Consider the following 18748-nt stretch of genomic DNA (forward strand, 5'->3'; position numbering starts at 1 on the left):
TGAAAACTGGATGAGCTGGGGAGCATGTGTTGCACTTTGTGGGCTGGAAGGTCTGTGCAGCACTCGGTGTGCCTCATTAAACTGCACACAGCTTCCCACAAAGCTGTAGAACTGCAGCTGTTGATTGCTCTGACCTCTCCTTGGCCGTCACCCCTCCAGCGAGAGGGGGGACTGGGAAGCTCCTGGTTTCTGAGAGAACAAAGGCATAGGGAAAATGGGAAATGAGCTGGCAGAGTAAAGCTTCATGAGAAGTTACCTGTGAGCCACGGGCAGCTGAGCACCTTGCACCTGGCTGAGTTGGTTCAATGTGTGGTGAGCTGTTGAGGTTATGGGTGACTTAACGTGACAAGAAACCGTACGGGGAAATTCGTCTAATTATGAGGTGGAGCATGCAAAGCTTTAAGGAGTCTCTTAAATTTACAGCTTGTTTTTTTAAGCAGCCTTTGCAAGAAAACTGTATGGCAGAGAGACTTTAATGATAAAAGCTGGATTGGGAAAAAAGCTGTCTTTAATACTAAAAGGGAGTAGAAAGTAGATGATGGTTAAGGTCCCTTCCAACCCAAACCATCTGTGATTCTATGCTAACTTGTGCCTCACTTCATTCTTCAGGTGGTGTTCCCTTAGTGATCTTGGATTTTATGGTCTTACTTTTATCTTTCCTTGTCTAAACTCCATTTTTCAAGGGACTGGCTTGCAATGTAGTGATGTTTTGTATGGAGGGAGTCACAACTGCCTCCTCCAGGATGCTCTGCAGCTGAGTTGGAGCCCAGCCTCAGTCCAGGTGTCCTGTAGCACCTACTGTGTCAGCAAATAATATGTTCTGTTCTCAATGTGCACAGCACAACTGATGGTTGGTATTTCACAGCTTTGGTTGGTGGCCACCTGGCACTTGGCTAAAATAACAGCTTTAAAAATAAGTGTAAAAATAAGACACAAAGGGTAGAGCTTAAAACTGAGAACCATGCCAGGGTCCTCTGTGGCCTTCATTGGGGCAGTTGGAGGCTCCAGAAGGATAAGTGCTCCAGCTGAGGCTCCTGAACAGCCTGGTCTGGTGGAAGGTGTCCCTGCCCGTGGCAGGGAGTTGGAACAAGATGTCTTAGAAGACCCTTCCCATCAAACCATTCAGTGATTCCATGGACACAATCTCAATTTCTGTTTTGCTAGAGGTGCTTTCACTCTCCTAACGCTGGTACAAGGGAGGGAATGACCAAACACACCGAGTGCAGACCTGAGGATGGAAGTCAGCAGCAGTCTGTGCCAACAAACCACTGACAGCTGTTTTGAGGAGGAAAACCAGGACTTTTGCTGCTCCCTGAAGTGATGGGGGATATGTTTCACACGTTGGCTGCTCTCTGCAGACAGTGGCTGCTGCTTCCTCCCATTGTGTCTGGGGTTGAGCTGTCTGAGTGGCTGCGAGCTCAGGCTAAGAATAGTGCAGACCCCAGGGTTTTGGCTCTGTATCCTGAATGTTGGCTTCTTTCCTGCCTGGGGCTTGGAAAGAGCCTGGGAAAGGGTGTGTCCTGCAAAATAGGTTGAAATGTGTTATTGGAGACTGTACTGCTGAAAATAACACAGAGGTTGGGCAGGGGAAGAGCTTCTGTTTCCTCCCTGGTACAGTAGCTCCGAGTCCTCTTTGGCACAGGCCAGAAATAAAGTCCTGATCCTCTTGATAGTGGGATGTGGCCCTGGATATGGGGTTTATGGCAGTCAATTTAATCCCCTCTTAAAAGCAGGCAGCAGTGTCACAAGTTTGGAGCATTTCAGACTTTATTTTTGATGGACCTTTCATAGTTTTGGTGTATTAATGCATCTCTAAGTGCTTCTCACATCAGGTTCATTTTTCAGTATCCATCCCCCAGGCCTGCTGCTGAGCTCAGTGGGGTCAGGATCCCTGTAAATCAAATCCCAAAAGTTCTGTCTGTTGAGTCAACACCTCCTTCCCAAACCTCAGCCTCAGAATCCTGTGGTTGGTGGCAGTAAGATTTGCCAGGGAGGTGGTCTGGCTCTCAGCCAAGCATGTCTAACCATATCCTAGGGAGATAAGTTTCCCCCTATAATTTTGTAGAAACTTGACTTGGTAGCCCTGATCAGCAGCTGGTTGATGCTGCAGCTAATTCTGCTTTATACCTGTGCTGGTGCACAGATCTGCAGCAGATCTGCCTGAACGCAGTGTGGGGTCCATGGGGGATGCAGGGAGGGTGTTCCAGCATGGGTGAGGAACAGCACAAGGGACTAGGGCTGTTGTTGCTACTGTCATTGTCTTAATCAATTCTTAGAATCAGAGAATTTGTTTAAAAGCAGAAGTAGGCTGTGGGATATTGACTGTGACAAGCTCTGGTAACTTCACAGCGTTTGTGTAGGGCAGCAAGGCTGTCTGTCCCCTCTCTACTGCATCAAGAGAACACCATAATGAACATTAACCTCCATATTACCCTGGAAAAAGAGTGAGGACGGCTGTAATTGTGCTTTTATCTTTTAGCTTTCTGACTATTTCCAGATCTATATTGAAACACTCCAGCAATTTTTTTTTCCTTTTAACTTTTCACAGGTTCTCATTCAGATGTCAGCTTCCACCCAGCCTGGTGGTTCCGAGGGAGTTTCAAGGATGTATGATCTTTTCTGTCCTTGACTGAAGAGGAAGGGCTGGGAAGTATTTGGTTTCCTGTCCTACCCTCACTGCTGTGGTCAGGGGGATCTCTCAAATTGTCACTCATCTTCCTTCCCTTTTGGTTCAGCTTTTTGTCTGCAGCAGCTGGAGCTCGTGAGGGCAGGCACCATCCCAGTGTTTAATGGGATAGACCTGGGTCCCCTTCTCCTGGCTGACAAAATCTCAGAATTACAAAATGGCTAGGAGCTTAAAGATCATCCAGTTCCACCTCCAGCCATGGGCAAGGACACCTTCCACTATCCCAGGGTGCTCCAAGCCCCATCCAGCCTGGCCTTGGACGCTTCCAGGGATGGGAAAGCCACAGCTTCTCTGGGAAATCCATTCCAGGGCCTCCCCACCCTCACAGGGAAGAATTTCTTTCCCAGATGTGCAGTAACGTTGCTTCCTTGCACAAGGCAGCCTTGCTTTGCACGTGGACAAAGCTGAGAATATTAAAATATTCAATACTGTGGTTGGAACACTGTTGGGAAGACAAATTCCTGATGCCTTCTGATATAGACCAGCTACATTCCAGTCTCATGTTAATCTAATTGAATGGGGGTTCTCTTCCATCTTGTGCAACTCTGTGTGCAGTAAACTACATTTTTAATTTGTTTCAGGTGTTTTTATGGAGTTTAATTTGGTTGTAGATGTTAGAACTCAAATATCACTTTTTTTTTTTTTTCTTTAAAGTAAATATTAAAGATGGACTGATCTGTCTGAGCCAGGGTAGGAAACCCACCCACAGCTGGTGGAAAACTGAGTGGATTGCAGTGATTGGAAACACATTTTGTGAGCAGAGGAGATTTTAGCCTTTCTTGATCCAGCTGAGCCTGTGCATGCCATGGCTTGGCTCTCTGTAGCATTGGGAAGAGGGGAGGGAAGCTTTGCAGTTGCTGCTCATTCTCCAGGGCCCTGCTGAGCTCACTGAGCACAAAGTGCTGCTTCATGGAGGGCTCCATCATCTCCTGGAGTCTTCAGAGATGTGGTGCTGCTCCTGTGGATTTAACATTCCCCCTCAACCCTGGGTCACACCTACCAAACAACTCTGCTCCCTGTTTAAGCTCTGGTAATCTTGGCTGGATTTCTGGTTTAATTTGGAGACAGCCTGCTGCAGCTCTGCACAGTAAATGCCCTATTAAGCAGTTAATTATTTCTCTATAATACTAGCTTTTATCTTTAATACAACAGTTTTACTGTCTCTGATAATTACACAGTCTCAGATAACTCTCTTAAATCTAATGAGGCATGACAAGCTGTGTTCAACAAGGCACCACACCATTAACTTCTTACCTCTTACTTGTCATCTTATCACACTGAATTACTGTATTTCTAGCCTCAGTGGCTGTGGATACATAACATGTCACTTCTCATTAAGAAAATAATGAAAACCACCCCTGGTGCTCCTGTGGTTGGGCTGGTGGTCAGCTGGCTGGCCTGGTGGCCTGAAGACCCCTCCAGCAGCTCCTCTGCAGCATTGTGCTCTCTGCCCCCATGAGCTGAGGGTTGCTTTAAACACTTCTGGCCACTTGGCTGGTCCATGGCTCTGATGCTTGTGGGTAGGTGAAATGAAAATTGGCTTTTCAAGGGCATCAGTGGTGATGTTGTCTGTGCTGATGGCAGTCCTTGCTGCAGGAATATCTCCTGGTGGGAATCTGTTGTAAATGCAGGTGAACCCAATGGGAAGAAATTACGATTTCTGACTCAATTCAGAGGCTGAATGATTTCTTTATTATAACTATGCTAAAATACTTTAATATACTATATAAAAGGAGGATACTAAAACTACATACTACTTTCTCTGACTCTATCTCTAACACAACTCGTGACCCTCTCCAGAGTCCAGCCCCAGGTGGGTTGGATTGGCCATCAGGCTCAAACAATCCTCACCAGAATCCAACCAAGCAATCACCCCAGGGAAACAATTCTCCAAACACATTCCACATGGGAAAAACAAGGAGCAGAAATAGAAATTGTTTTCTCTTTCATTTCTCTCTGTGCACCTCTCAGGATTTTTCATAGAGGGAGAGAAATGTGCTTGCCACAGGATTCAGCTGGATGAGGAAAACAAGTGGTTTTTTCTGGACAGGGGTAGGACAAGCTGCTGCAGCAGTGTCTGGTGTAACTGGACTGGTGCTTTGTCATCACTGGCAATAATGGATCAGGTCGTTGTGGTGCTGGTTTTCTGTGGATTTGAGACTGGCACCAAATCCCTGCATGTGCCTGACTAAATCCTGGGATTAGGAGAGCTCACAGGATTGGGGGATGGTTTGGGGTGGAAGGGAACTTACAGCCCATCTTGTTCCACCCCCTGCCATGGGCAGGGACACCTTCCACTGTCCCAGGTGGCTCCAAGCCCTGTCCAACCTGTCCTTGGACACTTCCAGGGATGGGGCAGCCACAGCTTCTCTGGGCAACCTGTTCCAGTGCCTCCCCATCCTCACAGCCAAGAACTTGTCCAATATCCAATCTGAATATCTCTTCTTTTAGTTGTAAAAGTTCCTCATTGTCCTATCACCCCTGTCTTTCCATCTATTGCCCTGTCACCTTGCAGTACAAAGCTGCACTTTTGAAATGTCCTGTCAGGGAAGTCCCTGCATCCTTGTTGGATCAGGAAGGCATTTCCCAGGGGAAGGAGCCCAGGCTGCCCTTTGGGGGAGCTCAAATACAGCTGGAGAGAACAGAGCAGTTGCCTGACCTTATGTGTTTGAAGGAGTGAAGGGTTCCTTCTCTGTCACTGTAATGTCAGGTTGCCTGGGAGGATTATTAGGGCTGGTGATGACCCCTCACTCAGCATTCCCTGGGTGCCATGGCACTGGAATGCTGCTGCTGGGGGATGCCAGGAGCACACACCTCTATCCAAACACCTCTGCTGTCCATCCTGCTGACCCCTGGGTGCAGGCATTGCCTCTGCTTGGTTTGTCCAGGCCAGAGAACAGAACCATGGAATCATTATGGCTGGAAAAGCCATCCAGGATCATCAAGTCCAACCATTAACCCAGCACTGCCAAGCCCACCCCTCAGCTCAATATCTGTGTCTTCTGGACACTTGCAGGGACAGAGATTCCACCACTGCCCTGGGGAGGTCCTTTGCCTTTGCTCAGCTTTAAATTTGCAGATGCTGAAGGTCCTGCAGGATTTTTTGACTGCTTTTGCAGCGCAGGTTGCACACATGGAGGGGTTCATCTGGGTAATGTAACCTCTCTAAATTCTCTTTGCAGTAAAACGATTTAAGGAACCAAAGGCAGAGAGGCGTCCCTGGAGGATATGGTGAGATTTTTCATTTGAAACTTGAAAAAACTGTGTTTATAATATATTTTTTTTCTCTTATACTAACAATCTTCTAGGCCCCCTGTGTATCCTGTATGACATTTAATTGTTAAATGAAATGTGCTGCTGCTTCCCAAGCACAACTCCATAAAGTAGCTGGTGTTCCCTAGAAATAAAATTCCCTGCATGACTCCTTCAGAAAATATTTGTTTTTTCCTCCAGGTTTTATGATACCTCCAAACAAGCCATAGGTGCCCTCTTCATCCACTTTGCCAATGTTTTTCTGTCTGATCTCACTGAGGAGGACCCTTGTTCTCTGTAAGTACACGAGGCACTTGCATTCATGCCCTACATCTGTCAAAGGGAGAATTGTGTTGGGAAGGGTCATGAACAGTGGAAATGGGTCTATCTGAAGCACTGCATGGGGATAAACCCTGCTGAGCTTGTTTTTGTGGTCTCTGTTGTCTTCTTTGCTGGTCCTGTTTGAGGAATTTCTAAACTAAACTTCAGACTAAATGTAGAAGTGCCACCTTTACTTCAGACACTTTGCAGATAAAAATTTACTTTCAGCATGAACATCATCTCATTTTGAAAAACTCCTTTAGGCTTCAAAATGTTCCTTAAAACCTTCTGGCCCATCTCCTTTTTTTATATTAAAGTTCTGCACCTTGAAATGTTTCTTTAAGCAGACACAAGTTTAGCTGGGGCTGTACATAACCTCTCAAATGATGTATTGTTTTTTTTTAAACAGACTGTTTTAAAATAAACCCTTTCATGCTTATGCTGTGCCCTTTGGGTGTGTTGTTTATTTTTTATGTGTGTTTGATGTTTCCCTGCACTGCCTGACTTGTCATCCTCAACCAGGCAGCTTAAAACCCTCCAGCCCTGTCCCTGGGCTTTGAGACTCACACTCTGTGTCCTGCCCAGAATAAACCACCAGAGCTCCATGTTTGTATGGAATGCTCTGATTTTCAGCAGCTGGAAACTGTAAAAAGCCACTCTGGGTTTTTGGATGTAGAAAAACTTAATGTTATGCTTTCAAAGTGGATATCAAAAGCAGATTGTTGTTTTCAATTTCTTGGTTCAGAGGCAGCATCGTGTTCTGGAAAAGGAAATGTTCACTGCTGTAGCCTTGTGCTTGGCATTTTCTTCATGCTGTAGAAATCTGGCAGAAAATACTGCAATAATGGAAAACTGCATAAAAAAAACACATTAGTCTATGTGATTTCTTTTTTTTTCTTTTTTTTTTTTTTTTTGGAGTTCATTAAAATACCAAGCCCTGGATTACAGCTTGAACTCTGCAATTCCCAGAAGGTCCCTGCAGGTCTCCTGCCTGTGGCACTCTGCCCAGTGACACTTCAACATCCAGAGCTGCAGAACGCAGATCCATGGAGCCAAAATCTCCTGGCTGGGATGGGTTCAGCTCCTGGATCTGCAGTGGGACCTGAATTTGAGATTTTTGGGACCTCAGGGTTCTTACTGCTGAGCCAGGGCCCATCCCCTCTCCCAAAACCTGCCTCTCACTCTGTGTCTGTGTTTTTGGGAGCCTCTTGCAGCTGCTCAGAAAAATGGACTTTTTGCCTCTTGTGCTGCCTAGTTTGTAGAGCAGCTGTGGTGCCTAAAAAGCTGCCATTTTCTTGGGTGAAATTCTGGGAAACGTTTGGTTCTGTTTCCTCTGAATCTTGGGATTTCATTCTTCTTAATTAAAAAAAAAAAAAAAAGATGCTGCAAGTGGAAAGTCTCCTTTTTGGGGGGTAACTTTTAAGAATATTTATTGCTATATGAATAAATGAGTAGTGCCAGAGAGTTGGTGGAGCCTGTCCCTTCTCTCCTGAAGAAGCTTTTGGACTAAGAAATTGCTGGTAAGGCTTAGGAAAATGCAATAAAAGAGAAGGGAAGCGAGTTTGGATTGTTAAGCAGGCTTATTTAAAATCTTGGGGTTTTAAGATTAATTTCCATTATGAAATGAAAGATTTTGAGTAATACTTAAGAACACAGCTGAAACCTGAATTTTCCTCTGCTCTTAGCTACCTTATTAATTTCATCCTGGATGCCACGCTGGGGATGCTGCTGATCTGGCTGGGTGTGAAAGTTGTCTCCTGGATTGTGCAGCACAAGAAATACACATACCTGGTCTTTGGGGAGTATGGTAGGTGTCACCTGCTCTGCCCAGAGGGGGTTGGTGTGCTCCCAGCTGGGATGGGGACAAGAAAATGACAAGAACTACAGTCTGGGGCTGAAATGTGAGCAGCTGCTATCCCTTCTTCAGAGAGCTCAGGAGGGTGAGTTAAGTGCTGGAACCACTGGAGTGTGGCAGGGTGGTGATGAAAAGCTGGACATTTATTTGTAGACTATACCCCAGGACACTGGTATGGTAAATTAAGGTGTATAGGGTTCTTTTTTGGGGTACTTCCATGGGTTTTTCCCTATCATCTCCATTCGGAATATGGAGTTGTTCTTGCATTTGCCTTGAGCTGTGGTAGGGATCAGCCAGGCACAGTGTGATGCCAAAACTTGAGTTCTCAAGTGTGGCCTCTTTTTTAAATTCGTGCCTTGAGATGGAGAAAACGTTTCCAAAAAGCTGCTCTCGGCCAGCCCCACTAGAGGGTAGCAGTTCCCTTCCAAAAGAGCAGAGCCAGCTCGCTGGAGAAGCTGCAGGAAAGGGAAAAATTAATGCTTTGCCTATTTTACATTGCATCTCATGTACAGATGATTTCAGTCCTATTTCAGAAAATACATCTTATTCATAAAAATAGCAGTCTTGCCATTAATCACAGAATCCCAGAATAATGAGGTTGGAAGAGACCTCTAAGATCATCAAGTCCAACCCATGCCCTAACACCACAACGAGACTATAGCACCAAGTGCCAAGTCCAGTCTTTTTTTAAACATATCCAGAGATGGTGATTCTACCACCTCCCTGGGAAGACAATTCAGTACTTTATTATTCTTTTGGTGAAATTTCTTTTCCTAATATCCAACCTAAACCTTCCCTGACATAGCTTGAGACTGTGTCTTGTTCTGTCTGTTGCTGCCCCAAAAAAAAAAACAAACATTAAACCACTTGAATGCTTTATACAAAAATATATTTTAAAAACAAACACGCTAAACATCCTACAAGGCACTTCCAGGCATAGAGCAAGGAGAGCAACCCCCTCTCTTCTATGTTCACATTGAGATTAACATGAAGATGTTAATCATTAAGTCTCTTCTGAAGGTAACCTTGTTTCTTTGTGTTTTTAGTAGCTGGTGTGGCATCTGAGCTGGTGAAACTTGGACCCAGCTGGGATTAGTTTGGGCACCCCAGTGCATTTACTCAGTTTGTGCAGATGGGTCAGAAGAAGCAGCTACACACTGGGAAGGAGATGATGTGGCAGGGCTGGCTCTCCTCAGACCTGAGAGTGGCTTCCAAGGCTGATCTCCAGAGCAGTTTCAGCATCCTGACAGCAGGCATTTAGTGGGGCAATACCTTTTGTATTTTCCCTAATAACTCTTCCTTTATAATAGATCCCTAAACTTAGATGAGCCAGCAGAAGAATCCAGATATTCTAAGTTCAGGAACTGGAGATTTTCCCCTTTGGAGCAACAAGGACTGGAAGCCCAACCACCTCAGGACACAGATTCAGCTTCATGTGCCACGTCTGCAGTTGGGCAGAAGCAAAAAAACATGAAAAGTCTGTTGGCAGAGCAGTGATGTACTTCTGTTGAGCTGTAGCTGGCCCCTCATTAGAGCTGGCTTAGACCACAGAAACGGCTCATTCCTTTGAGAAAATCTTGCTTTTATTAGTAAAAAACAAGTTTGTGCTGTTGCTTCAATTTGGTTCTTGGACTGGGGGTTAAATATCTCATCCATCAAGTACAGTTTTTGGTGCAGGTCTCTGGCCAGAGTGACCCCAGTGGAAAATACACGTGGGAGCCAAGTGACATGTCCAGGGCAATCCTGTGGCAGGGCTGGGGAAGGAAAACACTCCCGTCCTCATCTCTGCTGTTAAATAACTTCCAAAACAGTTGGGAAGACGCTTGTAATCTTTGTACAGTTTGATGCAGGCTCCAGGAGTATGATTCATTTTCTGGGCTAATTGCTGTACCAGATTTTGCTCCTCAGGAGAATTGAGGGAAGCAACATAAGTCCTGCAGAGGGGAAAACCAGGGGAGCACAAAATCCATGTTGCAAACAGCAGTTAATGCCATTTCTCCAGCCACCAGAGCAGGATAGTTTTGTCCTGGTCCAGTAGAGCCAGTACCCACCTTCCTGCACCAACTTGGAGGGGGAAAAAAAATAAATTTTTCACAGCTGTGTCCTTCCAGCAGCCCTGCAGCTGATGGAAAGCACTGCAGTTGTCCTTTGGCGTGGGCTGCAGCAGTTCCTCCTGCTCTGGGGTTGCTTCTCCTGCCTCCCCAGCCCTGGCTGGCTCCCCCTGTGCAGCTGCAATAGCTGCATTGAAGGGCAAGTAAAGTAAAGGGGAGGGAAAGCCTTTAAATCTATGCTGCTATTTTAAGCATGCAGCTGTCCAGAATTGTTCAGAAAAATCAATTTCCATATTTCCAAAAACCCAGGAACAGGCATTCTGAGAACAGCCTCTCTTGTGCCTGAGCTCATGGCCAAAGCCTGCTGCAGCCAGGAATGACCTGTTTTACAGCTAGTGAGGAATCAAAGGCTCCTGCTCACTTATGTTCCTCCATCTTTTGCCCAAAAGCTCTGGATTAGTCTCTGAATTGCCTCTAAGCACAGGAAACTGAGCTTTGGAAAGTTCTCAGGATGCTTGGCTCCTGAGATCAAAGACTGGGGAAGCTGTTCCTGGCACAGGTGGGCTTTGGGGAACGAGGGTTGCCTTACACCTACTCAGAACTAACAAACTCCTGCCCCTGGAGGTGTTGAAAGCCAGGTTGGATGGGACCCTGAGACACTCCCATGGCAGAGGGCTTGTAACAAGGTGATATTTTTAAGGTCTGTTCAACCCAAACCATTTTGTGATTATTCTGTGAAATTCCACAAACTCGCCATTGCTGTAGCAAGTCATGGTTACAGGAGCTGTCCATGTAGGGAACCTTTACAGGGAGGAGAATAAAGGAGAATTTAAGCTTCAAAAGATGTGGGAGGTGGGTACCCAAGTTCTTGGAGGTGCTGTTGGGCTGGGACAGACTGAGCAGAGGATGTGCTGGCTCCAGTCAGGGTGTGCAGATCAAGCCTGACTGAACTTTGTGCCTCATCTCCAAACTGGTCCAGCTCTCTTCTCCCTCCCCATGGCAATGAGCAGCTCCCTAGAGAACACCTTTGTATGGCTGCAGTGCCCTGACATTTTAATTGTGTTCAGTAATTCTCCAGGATTACTTTAGAAATACCTCAGTATTTTCTTTTAGGTAAGCAAATGGGATGAATTTGCATTGAGAGAGATATTTCCTGCAATGTGCAAGTAAATTTTTCTGGAGGAGCATTAAGAAATGAGGAGGAGGAAAAGTGTTCTCAGTGGAAAACGTCCCTCTGGCTGCTCATCTGGATGTTGACTTGTAGCTGTGGTCACTGGCTATCTAAGCCTGATGCTTTGTGCTTGTTCAGTGTCTGGAAATGGAAAGGCATCTTGCTTGGAGGCCTTCAAAGTCTGTTTAGTGGCCTGTTGAACTCTGCTGGTCAAATTTAGTTCTAAGAGAATATGCTCTGTGCCAGCTGCTGAGTTTAACTGAGGACCTGTGTAGGCTGCTTTTGGCCTCGTGGTGCTGTTGTACAAAATTTCCATAACAAATATTCCCACGTCCTGGAGCAGTCAAGGGAATTGGCTGCTAATGCTTGAGGAAATACTGCTGGAAATAGCTCTAACCTGAGGGGCTCTCCTGCCCTCAGCCTGCTGGGCTTTTCCACCCCTAGGGCCAGGGGGGAAAAGTGAGGAAAAGGCTGAAGGTCCTGCTTAGGGATTGTGTGTGGTTGGGTCCCTTGCTCTGAGTGGGTACAACCTCTGAGCCTCCCAAATTTGGGTGACAGCAGCACTGTTCCCTGCAGTTTGAATATCCACATGGACCAAAGATCTCTAGCACTGGTGTGACAGTTCCAACTGTGCACTCACTTGTCCAGGGAGCTGGAATGGCCCATCCCTGGAAGTGTTCAAGGCCAGGTTGGATGGGTTTTGAACAGCTTGGTCTAGTGGGAGGTGTCCTTGCTTATGGGATCCCTTCCAACCCACACTATTCTATGCTTCAGTCATTTTAGTTCAGGTGCAGAAAATGCCAGAGAGGGTCTGGGGTGTCCACTGGACCCATCTGGCTGCTCTGATGCACCACATTTCTCTCTAGAAACCTTGTTTTGCCCTCCAAGTGAACGTTTCACACAATTCAAGTTTACTGCTGTTTCCTACCCTCTGTATTGGCACAGGTAATTAGATCCCTTGGTTTTGGAGGTACCATTTATGTGTCTCCTGAGAAGTTTTTATTGACTTTTCCTACCCCCACCTTGTCACCCAGTACAACTTCCAGTGCTTTCAAATACTTGCCTTTCCTCAAACCCCCTGAATCCTCCACTTTGGCTGTAACTGAGCTTTTTCCCTACCTGCTCTGTGCACACAAGTGCCCAGAAGACTGTAAATAAAGCTGTAACATGTGGGCTGTGCTGACAGCTTGGTGCATTAGGCAGCCTGGATTAAAACTAATCCTGTTGTGTGGTAACAGCTCAAAAACATCAGGCACTGCAGCTCTGGCTCCCCAGCAGCTGGGCTCCCACGCACCCATGGAATATGAGACACATTTGTGTGAGGTTGCCACGGGCCCCAGAGGTTCTTGGGCTGCTCCAAGGAAGTTTTCCTGGAGGTGGGGGGCATTAGGAATGCTGCTGGAGGAGAGCAGTCAGAATTCAGTGGGTGCATCCTGTGGGGTGAAGGAGGATATTCAGTTCTACGAGGATGGGAGATGGCTGCAGGAAGGTTTTAGCAGAGGCTGTTCTCTAAGCTAGAGGTTTGTGGTAGAGCTGAGATGTCCTGGGTAACCTCCCAGCTAGAACCAGGGACAAGAAGCTGGAAGGGTTCAGAGGGAGTGTGATACGTATAATCACCCAACAGGTGTGATGTGGAGGCTGCAAAGGCCACTCAGACCAATTCCCCACCCTGCTGTGTTCAGAGTTTTCCTTTCCTTGTAGGAAAGAGAAGAACCTCTATTTTATTCTATTTTTTTTTTTTTAGCCTCTAGGTAGCAGATTAGTTTTTGCTGGCTGGCAGCGTGGTGTGGCTGAGTCTTGTGGATTCTCCTCGAGGTTTATGTATAGAAACACTTCCTGTAAGAAGAATCCTTCCAAATTTACAGAGCAGGGCACCTCTGGGGAGCTCTTGATCCACCAAAGACTGAATCTGAGGATGCCTCTGACAGCTTTCTGTAGGAAAGCAGCACTTACATCAGCTCAGCTCCAGTATTCCAGCCTTTCCTTGGGCTGTCCCAAGGAAGTTTTGCTGGTGGTGGGGAGCACTAGGAATGCTGCTGGAGGAGAGCAGTCAAAATTCAGTGGGTGCATCTTTTGGGGTAAAGGAAAATATTAATTTCTCCTCTCTCTTCTTTGGCCTGGTGAGCCAAAACCTGCCTTGGGCTGTGCAGTGACAGAATGCAGAGCAAGGGACCACAGGGCATGGTTGTGGTGGTGAATGGTAGTGACCTGTCCCTGCAAGGGGGCAGGTATTTGGGGGAGATCTCAAACCTGCTGCTGCTTTTTGGGCAAGCTGAGGTGAGAGGGAAGTGCTGTCACAGAGAGACAATTCACAAAGGGTGGCTTTAGTCCTGTCCCTCCACGGGGGACAGAGCACAGCTGACAACACAGAGCAGAAGGGAAAGAGTTCAAATGCAGGAAGGATACAAGGGATGTGTTTGTTTTCCTGTTTTGTTTGTACTCAGAGCTCTGATGGGTGGTGATAATGTGGGGGTTTCTGGGAGAATTGGTTTGTTTTGGGGTACAGGGCAAAAAGTTTCACTAGACCCAAGGTGTGTGCCAAAGGCAGCCAGGCTTCCTAATCTATTGGGAGAGGCTTTTAGGAGGATCAAAGCCTCTCTGACACCATCCTGTGGCTTCCAGCTGCCTCTAACACTGCTCCCATCTCCTCACAGACCACCCATTAAGCTGTTGCCTGCCAGGGAGTAAAGATTCCTCTCTCCAAAATCCTCCACAGGCTGTGCTGGGTGTGCTTCCACATAACCTTCCTGGCTCCCTCTTCCTGCCCTCCCTCCCTCCCTGCAGTTCCTGCTGGTTTGGCTCTCTCTGCTTGCTCTCCTCATCCCTGCACCCTTGGTCCTTCCCTCTCCTCTTCTTTGCTTCCTTCTCAGTCATGGCTTGAGCAATTAAGAATTTGGGGCAGGAGGTGATCCTACCTTGGACACTACCAGGATGCCTCTACTTTTTAGCTGTAGCTTTGGAACGAGGCAGGTGTTTTGGTGTGTTGCTAACAAATGACAGAATAAGGACAAATGTACCTGAAAACCTGTTTTGCACTTGCTGGGAGGCTGATCCCCACAGAGCTAGGGCTCAGTTGGACACCAGCTCTTACCAAATCCCTGTATGTGCTGCTGGCTTTTGTGGCCAGAGGTTTTTATTGGTGTGGATAAATGTCCCTTTGCAGACTGCTGGCGTTGTCTCTCCCTGCCACATCTCGACAGAATTGTGCTGAGGAGTGGGGAAAAGTGGAAAAAAGCAAAGCAAGGCTCCCAGCCTGCTGCCATCTGACCTCACTGAGGGTTGGCATCTGTCAGTGCCAACTGCACAGGTTCCCTTGCATGGATGGAATTCCAAATTCCGGGCAGATTATGCTGGGAACAAGTGTTGCCAGAGGTTATCTTTGTCTTTAAGTGGTAAGAGGAAATGCTGCAGCTTTCCTGAGCTAAATAGTTTATCATAATAGAATATCTCAGTTTTGCAGACCTGAGATATTCTGGTGAGGCAGGGGAGGTGATACCCAGCTGGCAGGGTGCTCACAGAGGGCTGAAGCAAGCACATGTAACAGATACAGAACCATTATTGTTGTTACCAGTGCAAATATGCTTTTCCTTATTTCTTGGTGAGTACCCCGTTGGAAACATTAGTATTTAATTAGCATTGATTCTTTTTGAGTGAATTGCTTTAAAACCTGGGGTGATGGAGCCCCTGTCTCTTGCTCAGACAGTATCACATAACCAGCCCTTCACTTCATCAGCACAATGAAATAATTCTGCTCAGGCCTGACAAGTTATGCTGCTTGTAGTGAAAATAGTGAATTGCAATTTTCAAGCTGCTCCTGGTAACTGTGTGGGTAAGGCTTGGCAGGGAGCACATTGCAGATTAGATTTTTAATGATTTATTTGCATTTATTTTATAGAAGAATGTTCAGGTACTGACTAGTCATTGTAGAGAGGAGTCAGTATCAAGCATGAGGCAACTTTTCTTCAAGGCTCTCTCCTCCTGTCCTCTGTCCCAGATTTAATATTCTGTTTTTCCAGGTGACCCTCCACAAGCTGCTGCCTGGATTGGCCAGTGTATCCTCTACTTGCTGATAATGGTTTTTGAGAAGACTGTGATTAGCCTTGTCCTGCTTATCCCTGGTTGGACAAAGGTAAGCAGTATTTTTCTAGCTATAGCTGTTGTGGTTTCTTTTTGTCAGCTTTGTCTGATTCATGGTTCCCATTATTGAGGGCCTTTAATCCTCACACTTACTGTCTTCACTCTGTAATCATTAGCTATTACCTAAAATTTGGGAAACATGAATTTCATAATGGTTTGGCTTTTGGTGCATTATCTTGCTAGTCAAAAGCTAATGGAATAAGATGATGCTTTGATTTTCTTTCCTGTTTTTGGAAGACTAAAATGGGCTGGGCTGGCAGCTGAGCTCCTTCAGTTCTGCCAGAGGATTTCTGTGTTATTCTGTCAAGTCAATCCATGTTGGTGTTTTGTGATCCTGTGCTTAAACCAGGGGATTAATTTGAAAAGTGCTGTATGAGTAGTGTGTTGTCTTTTCCTGCTCAGCTGCTTCTGTATGCCAGCATTGTTAATTGTGTTGATCAGAAGCCTATCTTTAAAAACATAAAAATAATAACCTGTGGGGCTTTTAGCCACTTACCTGTTGGCACCTGTGATGGGTGTAAAAACCTAATCCTGAGAGTCAGGGGTAACTCCAGCTTGGAGTCCCCTTTCAGCAGGCACTGTGTGTAACTGAGGAGTTACCTCCAGCACTCTGGGAGCACTTATCTCTTCAAGGGTTGTCCTTCAAATCCAGATCCAGAGATGCTGCTGGATTCCTCTCCGTGATTACTGTTCATGGCTGGTGTCCTTGTTCTCCAGATGAGCTCCAGGGAGCCAAGGGAAGTCCCACCAGCTGTTGTCGTGGATAATTACACTGAAAGACTTGTTTCTGTACAAAATCTTGTGTTTGGCAGCTGGGCTAAGGGAATATCCTGAGTAATCTTTTTAAGAGCTGTGTTGAAGCTCTGGCTGCTCACGTAAGAAGACAAGCAGTTTTCATCAAAGATCTTGCAACAGAGCTGTTCAAATATTGCTAAAGTGTTCTAAATGTTTTCTGCTCTGCAGCTTCAGCAGATCCTCCTGGGTTACATCCCAAACCCTCAGCTGGAGCTCGTCCTGGTGATGTTTGTTGTGCCTTTCATAGTCAATGTAAGTGGTGCCTCTGCAGGTGCTGGGTGGGCTGGTTTGGAGATTGCAGTTCAGCCTCGTGGGACTGTGCCCAGGGACTGGCTGGGGGCAGCCTTGAAGTGCCTGGGACAGGGTGGAGGGGTGTGTAAAGAAATCCATCTTGTCACAAATCTTGTCACTGCCACAGTCTCTGTTCCCAATTCCCTCCCCTTCTCTGAGCTGCTGTGGGGCTGACTCTTCACCTCTTGGAATAAAGCTGGGTCCATCTCAACAGCATGGGGGTGCCCAAAACATTTTAATGGATGGCTCATGACCTTGACAATCCAGTCATTTGGCTGGATGTCAGATTGTATGACGGCAAGACAAGGTGCTCTGAAGCCAGAACTGTTGTTTTGCTCAAAATTAGTTTGACAAAACCTCTTGAAAGCTCAGCTCTTTCCTGGTTCCCCTGATTCTGGGTAATCCTTGAGCTGCTGCTCAGTTCCTGCTAAGGTGGGAAGTGGGAACAAGGTGTTTTAACACTCAGATACTCCCTGGACAAGCAGGGGGGTTTAACTTGCTTTCAGCTCATCCCCATGCACATTTCATTGGATGCAGCACTGGCAAAGTTGGATTGATCTGCCTCTCTGCACCATCCCAGGCTTCATTTCCACATTGGAAAGCAGATTCTGGTCCTGAAAGAACTGAGCAGGGACTGATTCAGGCAGATGAACTTTGGATGGAGCTTGGTTCAGTGGTGATGTTCTGGTGGAAACTTGGCCTATTGTGGTCTTATTTAATCTGAAAACAATAGGACTTGTGTAAGAAGGGACTTAAGGAATTTGACTCCCCAATCCCCATGGACACAATTGATGCAGGGCTGATGTAGATACAAGGATGATCAAGGCTGGATGTCTGGAGAGCCCAAGAGGAGAAGAAATATCTGTGATTGAATGACTCTGCATTTTGACCTCTGCAATCTGATGATGTAACTTCTTTCTCCCCAAGGCCATTATGTTCTGGGTTGTGGACAGCTTGATCATGAGGAAATACAAGCAGAAGGATACCCTAGACATCAATGGATCCACAGAAACTCCTCGGGCCAGGAGGACTGAGGAATCTCAGGTAAGACCAGGGATGCAAACTTGTTTTTCAGACCAAGATACAAGTTTGTGGCATGGTCTGTGTGTTTTACCACAACCCTGTAACAGAACATCACATTGCCTGGAGCTGGGGTGGTGCTTCATGAATGTGGGTGATCACCTTGCAAAGTCAAACTCACTCTAACCACGAGCAGTGTCACAGCCCAGGAAGTGTTGCTGAAATACTGCCCTGAATGATGACAATATCTTGGGGAGATGAGCTGGCTTCTGCACTGATCTGTGTGAGCAGGCTAAAGCTGTCCCTCTGAGCTTTGCTGTATTTAATTGTAATTAATTTTGGCTGGGTAGAGCTTACTTTCCTCTCTGTAATTGTTAGCATCCCTTTTAGAGGACAAGGCTTAGGTGGGAATCCTATTTTTTGTCAACATTTGGTATTTTTTCAATCAGATTATTGTCCCTTAGCTGGAGGAGGCTGTGTTTTGTATAGTCTGAGCCCAACAGTTATAAGTTATGGTGGGGGAGGAAATGCTGCAGTTCCAGCAGACTTTGTGCTTCTTAATCATGAGTGATTTGTTGGGTAGGTGATGTCTGCATCTCACTGACCTTTGGGCAGAGTCCACAGTCTTGGTCCCTGGGAGGAATTCCCTTCCTTTTGCTGGGACCCAGGCCTGGTTTTAGTGTGTTCTGTGTCCAACTGCTGATATCCTGCAGCTCACTGGTGAGACTTAGCAAGATAAGATAATTTCTGGCAATCGCAGCCTGGCTCCTGGAGGAGCTTCTGCTGAGGAATTTGGGATGAGCAGAAATAGCTCTTGCCCTCTGAGAGTTCTTTCACAAGGAGTAACTCAGCTCTGGTGCTGATAGATGGGATGGCCCATCGCTGGTGACATTGCAGCAGGCACAGAGGTGGTGATGTTCTAACAGTGTGTGCTTGGCAGCCTGCACAGCAGCCGAGACTTCTGTGTCCCAGGGGTGCAGCAGGGACGTGTGATTTATTAAAAAATATGGATATTGATCTAGTATTGATATCCAACTGTGATGGACAAAAACTCTCTAACAGTTTAAGGGTAGAAAGTGTGTGTTTATTCAACGCTGGGCAGTGTGTGGGATAGCTCCCAAATCCACACCACGGCTTCCAGGTGATTACAGAGCCCTTTTATCCATACA

The 18748-nt window shown here is 46.4% G+C and overlaps 1 protein-coding gene across 1 annotated transcript in view; it reads left to right on the forward strand.

Annotated features, from left to right (window-relative positions):
- The window catches only part of LOC100221871 (store-operated calcium entry regulator STIMATE), a 29117-nt gene that overhangs the window by 5258 nt on the left and 5111 nt on the right, over positions 1-18748 (forward strand). The window contains exons 2-7 of the mRNA XM_030290311.4: positions 5869-5917; positions 6140-6235; positions 7945-8066; positions 15353-15465; positions 16437-16520; positions 17487-17603. Of these exons, the coding sequence (XP_030146171.1) occupies positions 5869-5917; positions 6140-6235; positions 7945-8066; positions 15353-15465; positions 16437-16520; positions 17487-17603 (581 nt within the window). The remainder of the gene's footprint in view (positions 1-5868; positions 5918-6139; positions 6236-7944; positions 8067-15352; positions 15466-16436; positions 16521-17486; positions 17604-18748) is intronic.

Source organism: Taeniopygia guttata, chromosome 1A, assembly GCF_048771995.1.
Source record: "Taeniopygia guttata chromosome 1A, bTaeGut7.mat, whole genome shotgun sequence".
In the NCBI taxonomy this organism is placed as follows: domain Eukaryota; kingdom Metazoa; phylum Chordata; class Aves; order Passeriformes; family Estrildidae; genus Taeniopygia; species Taeniopygia guttata.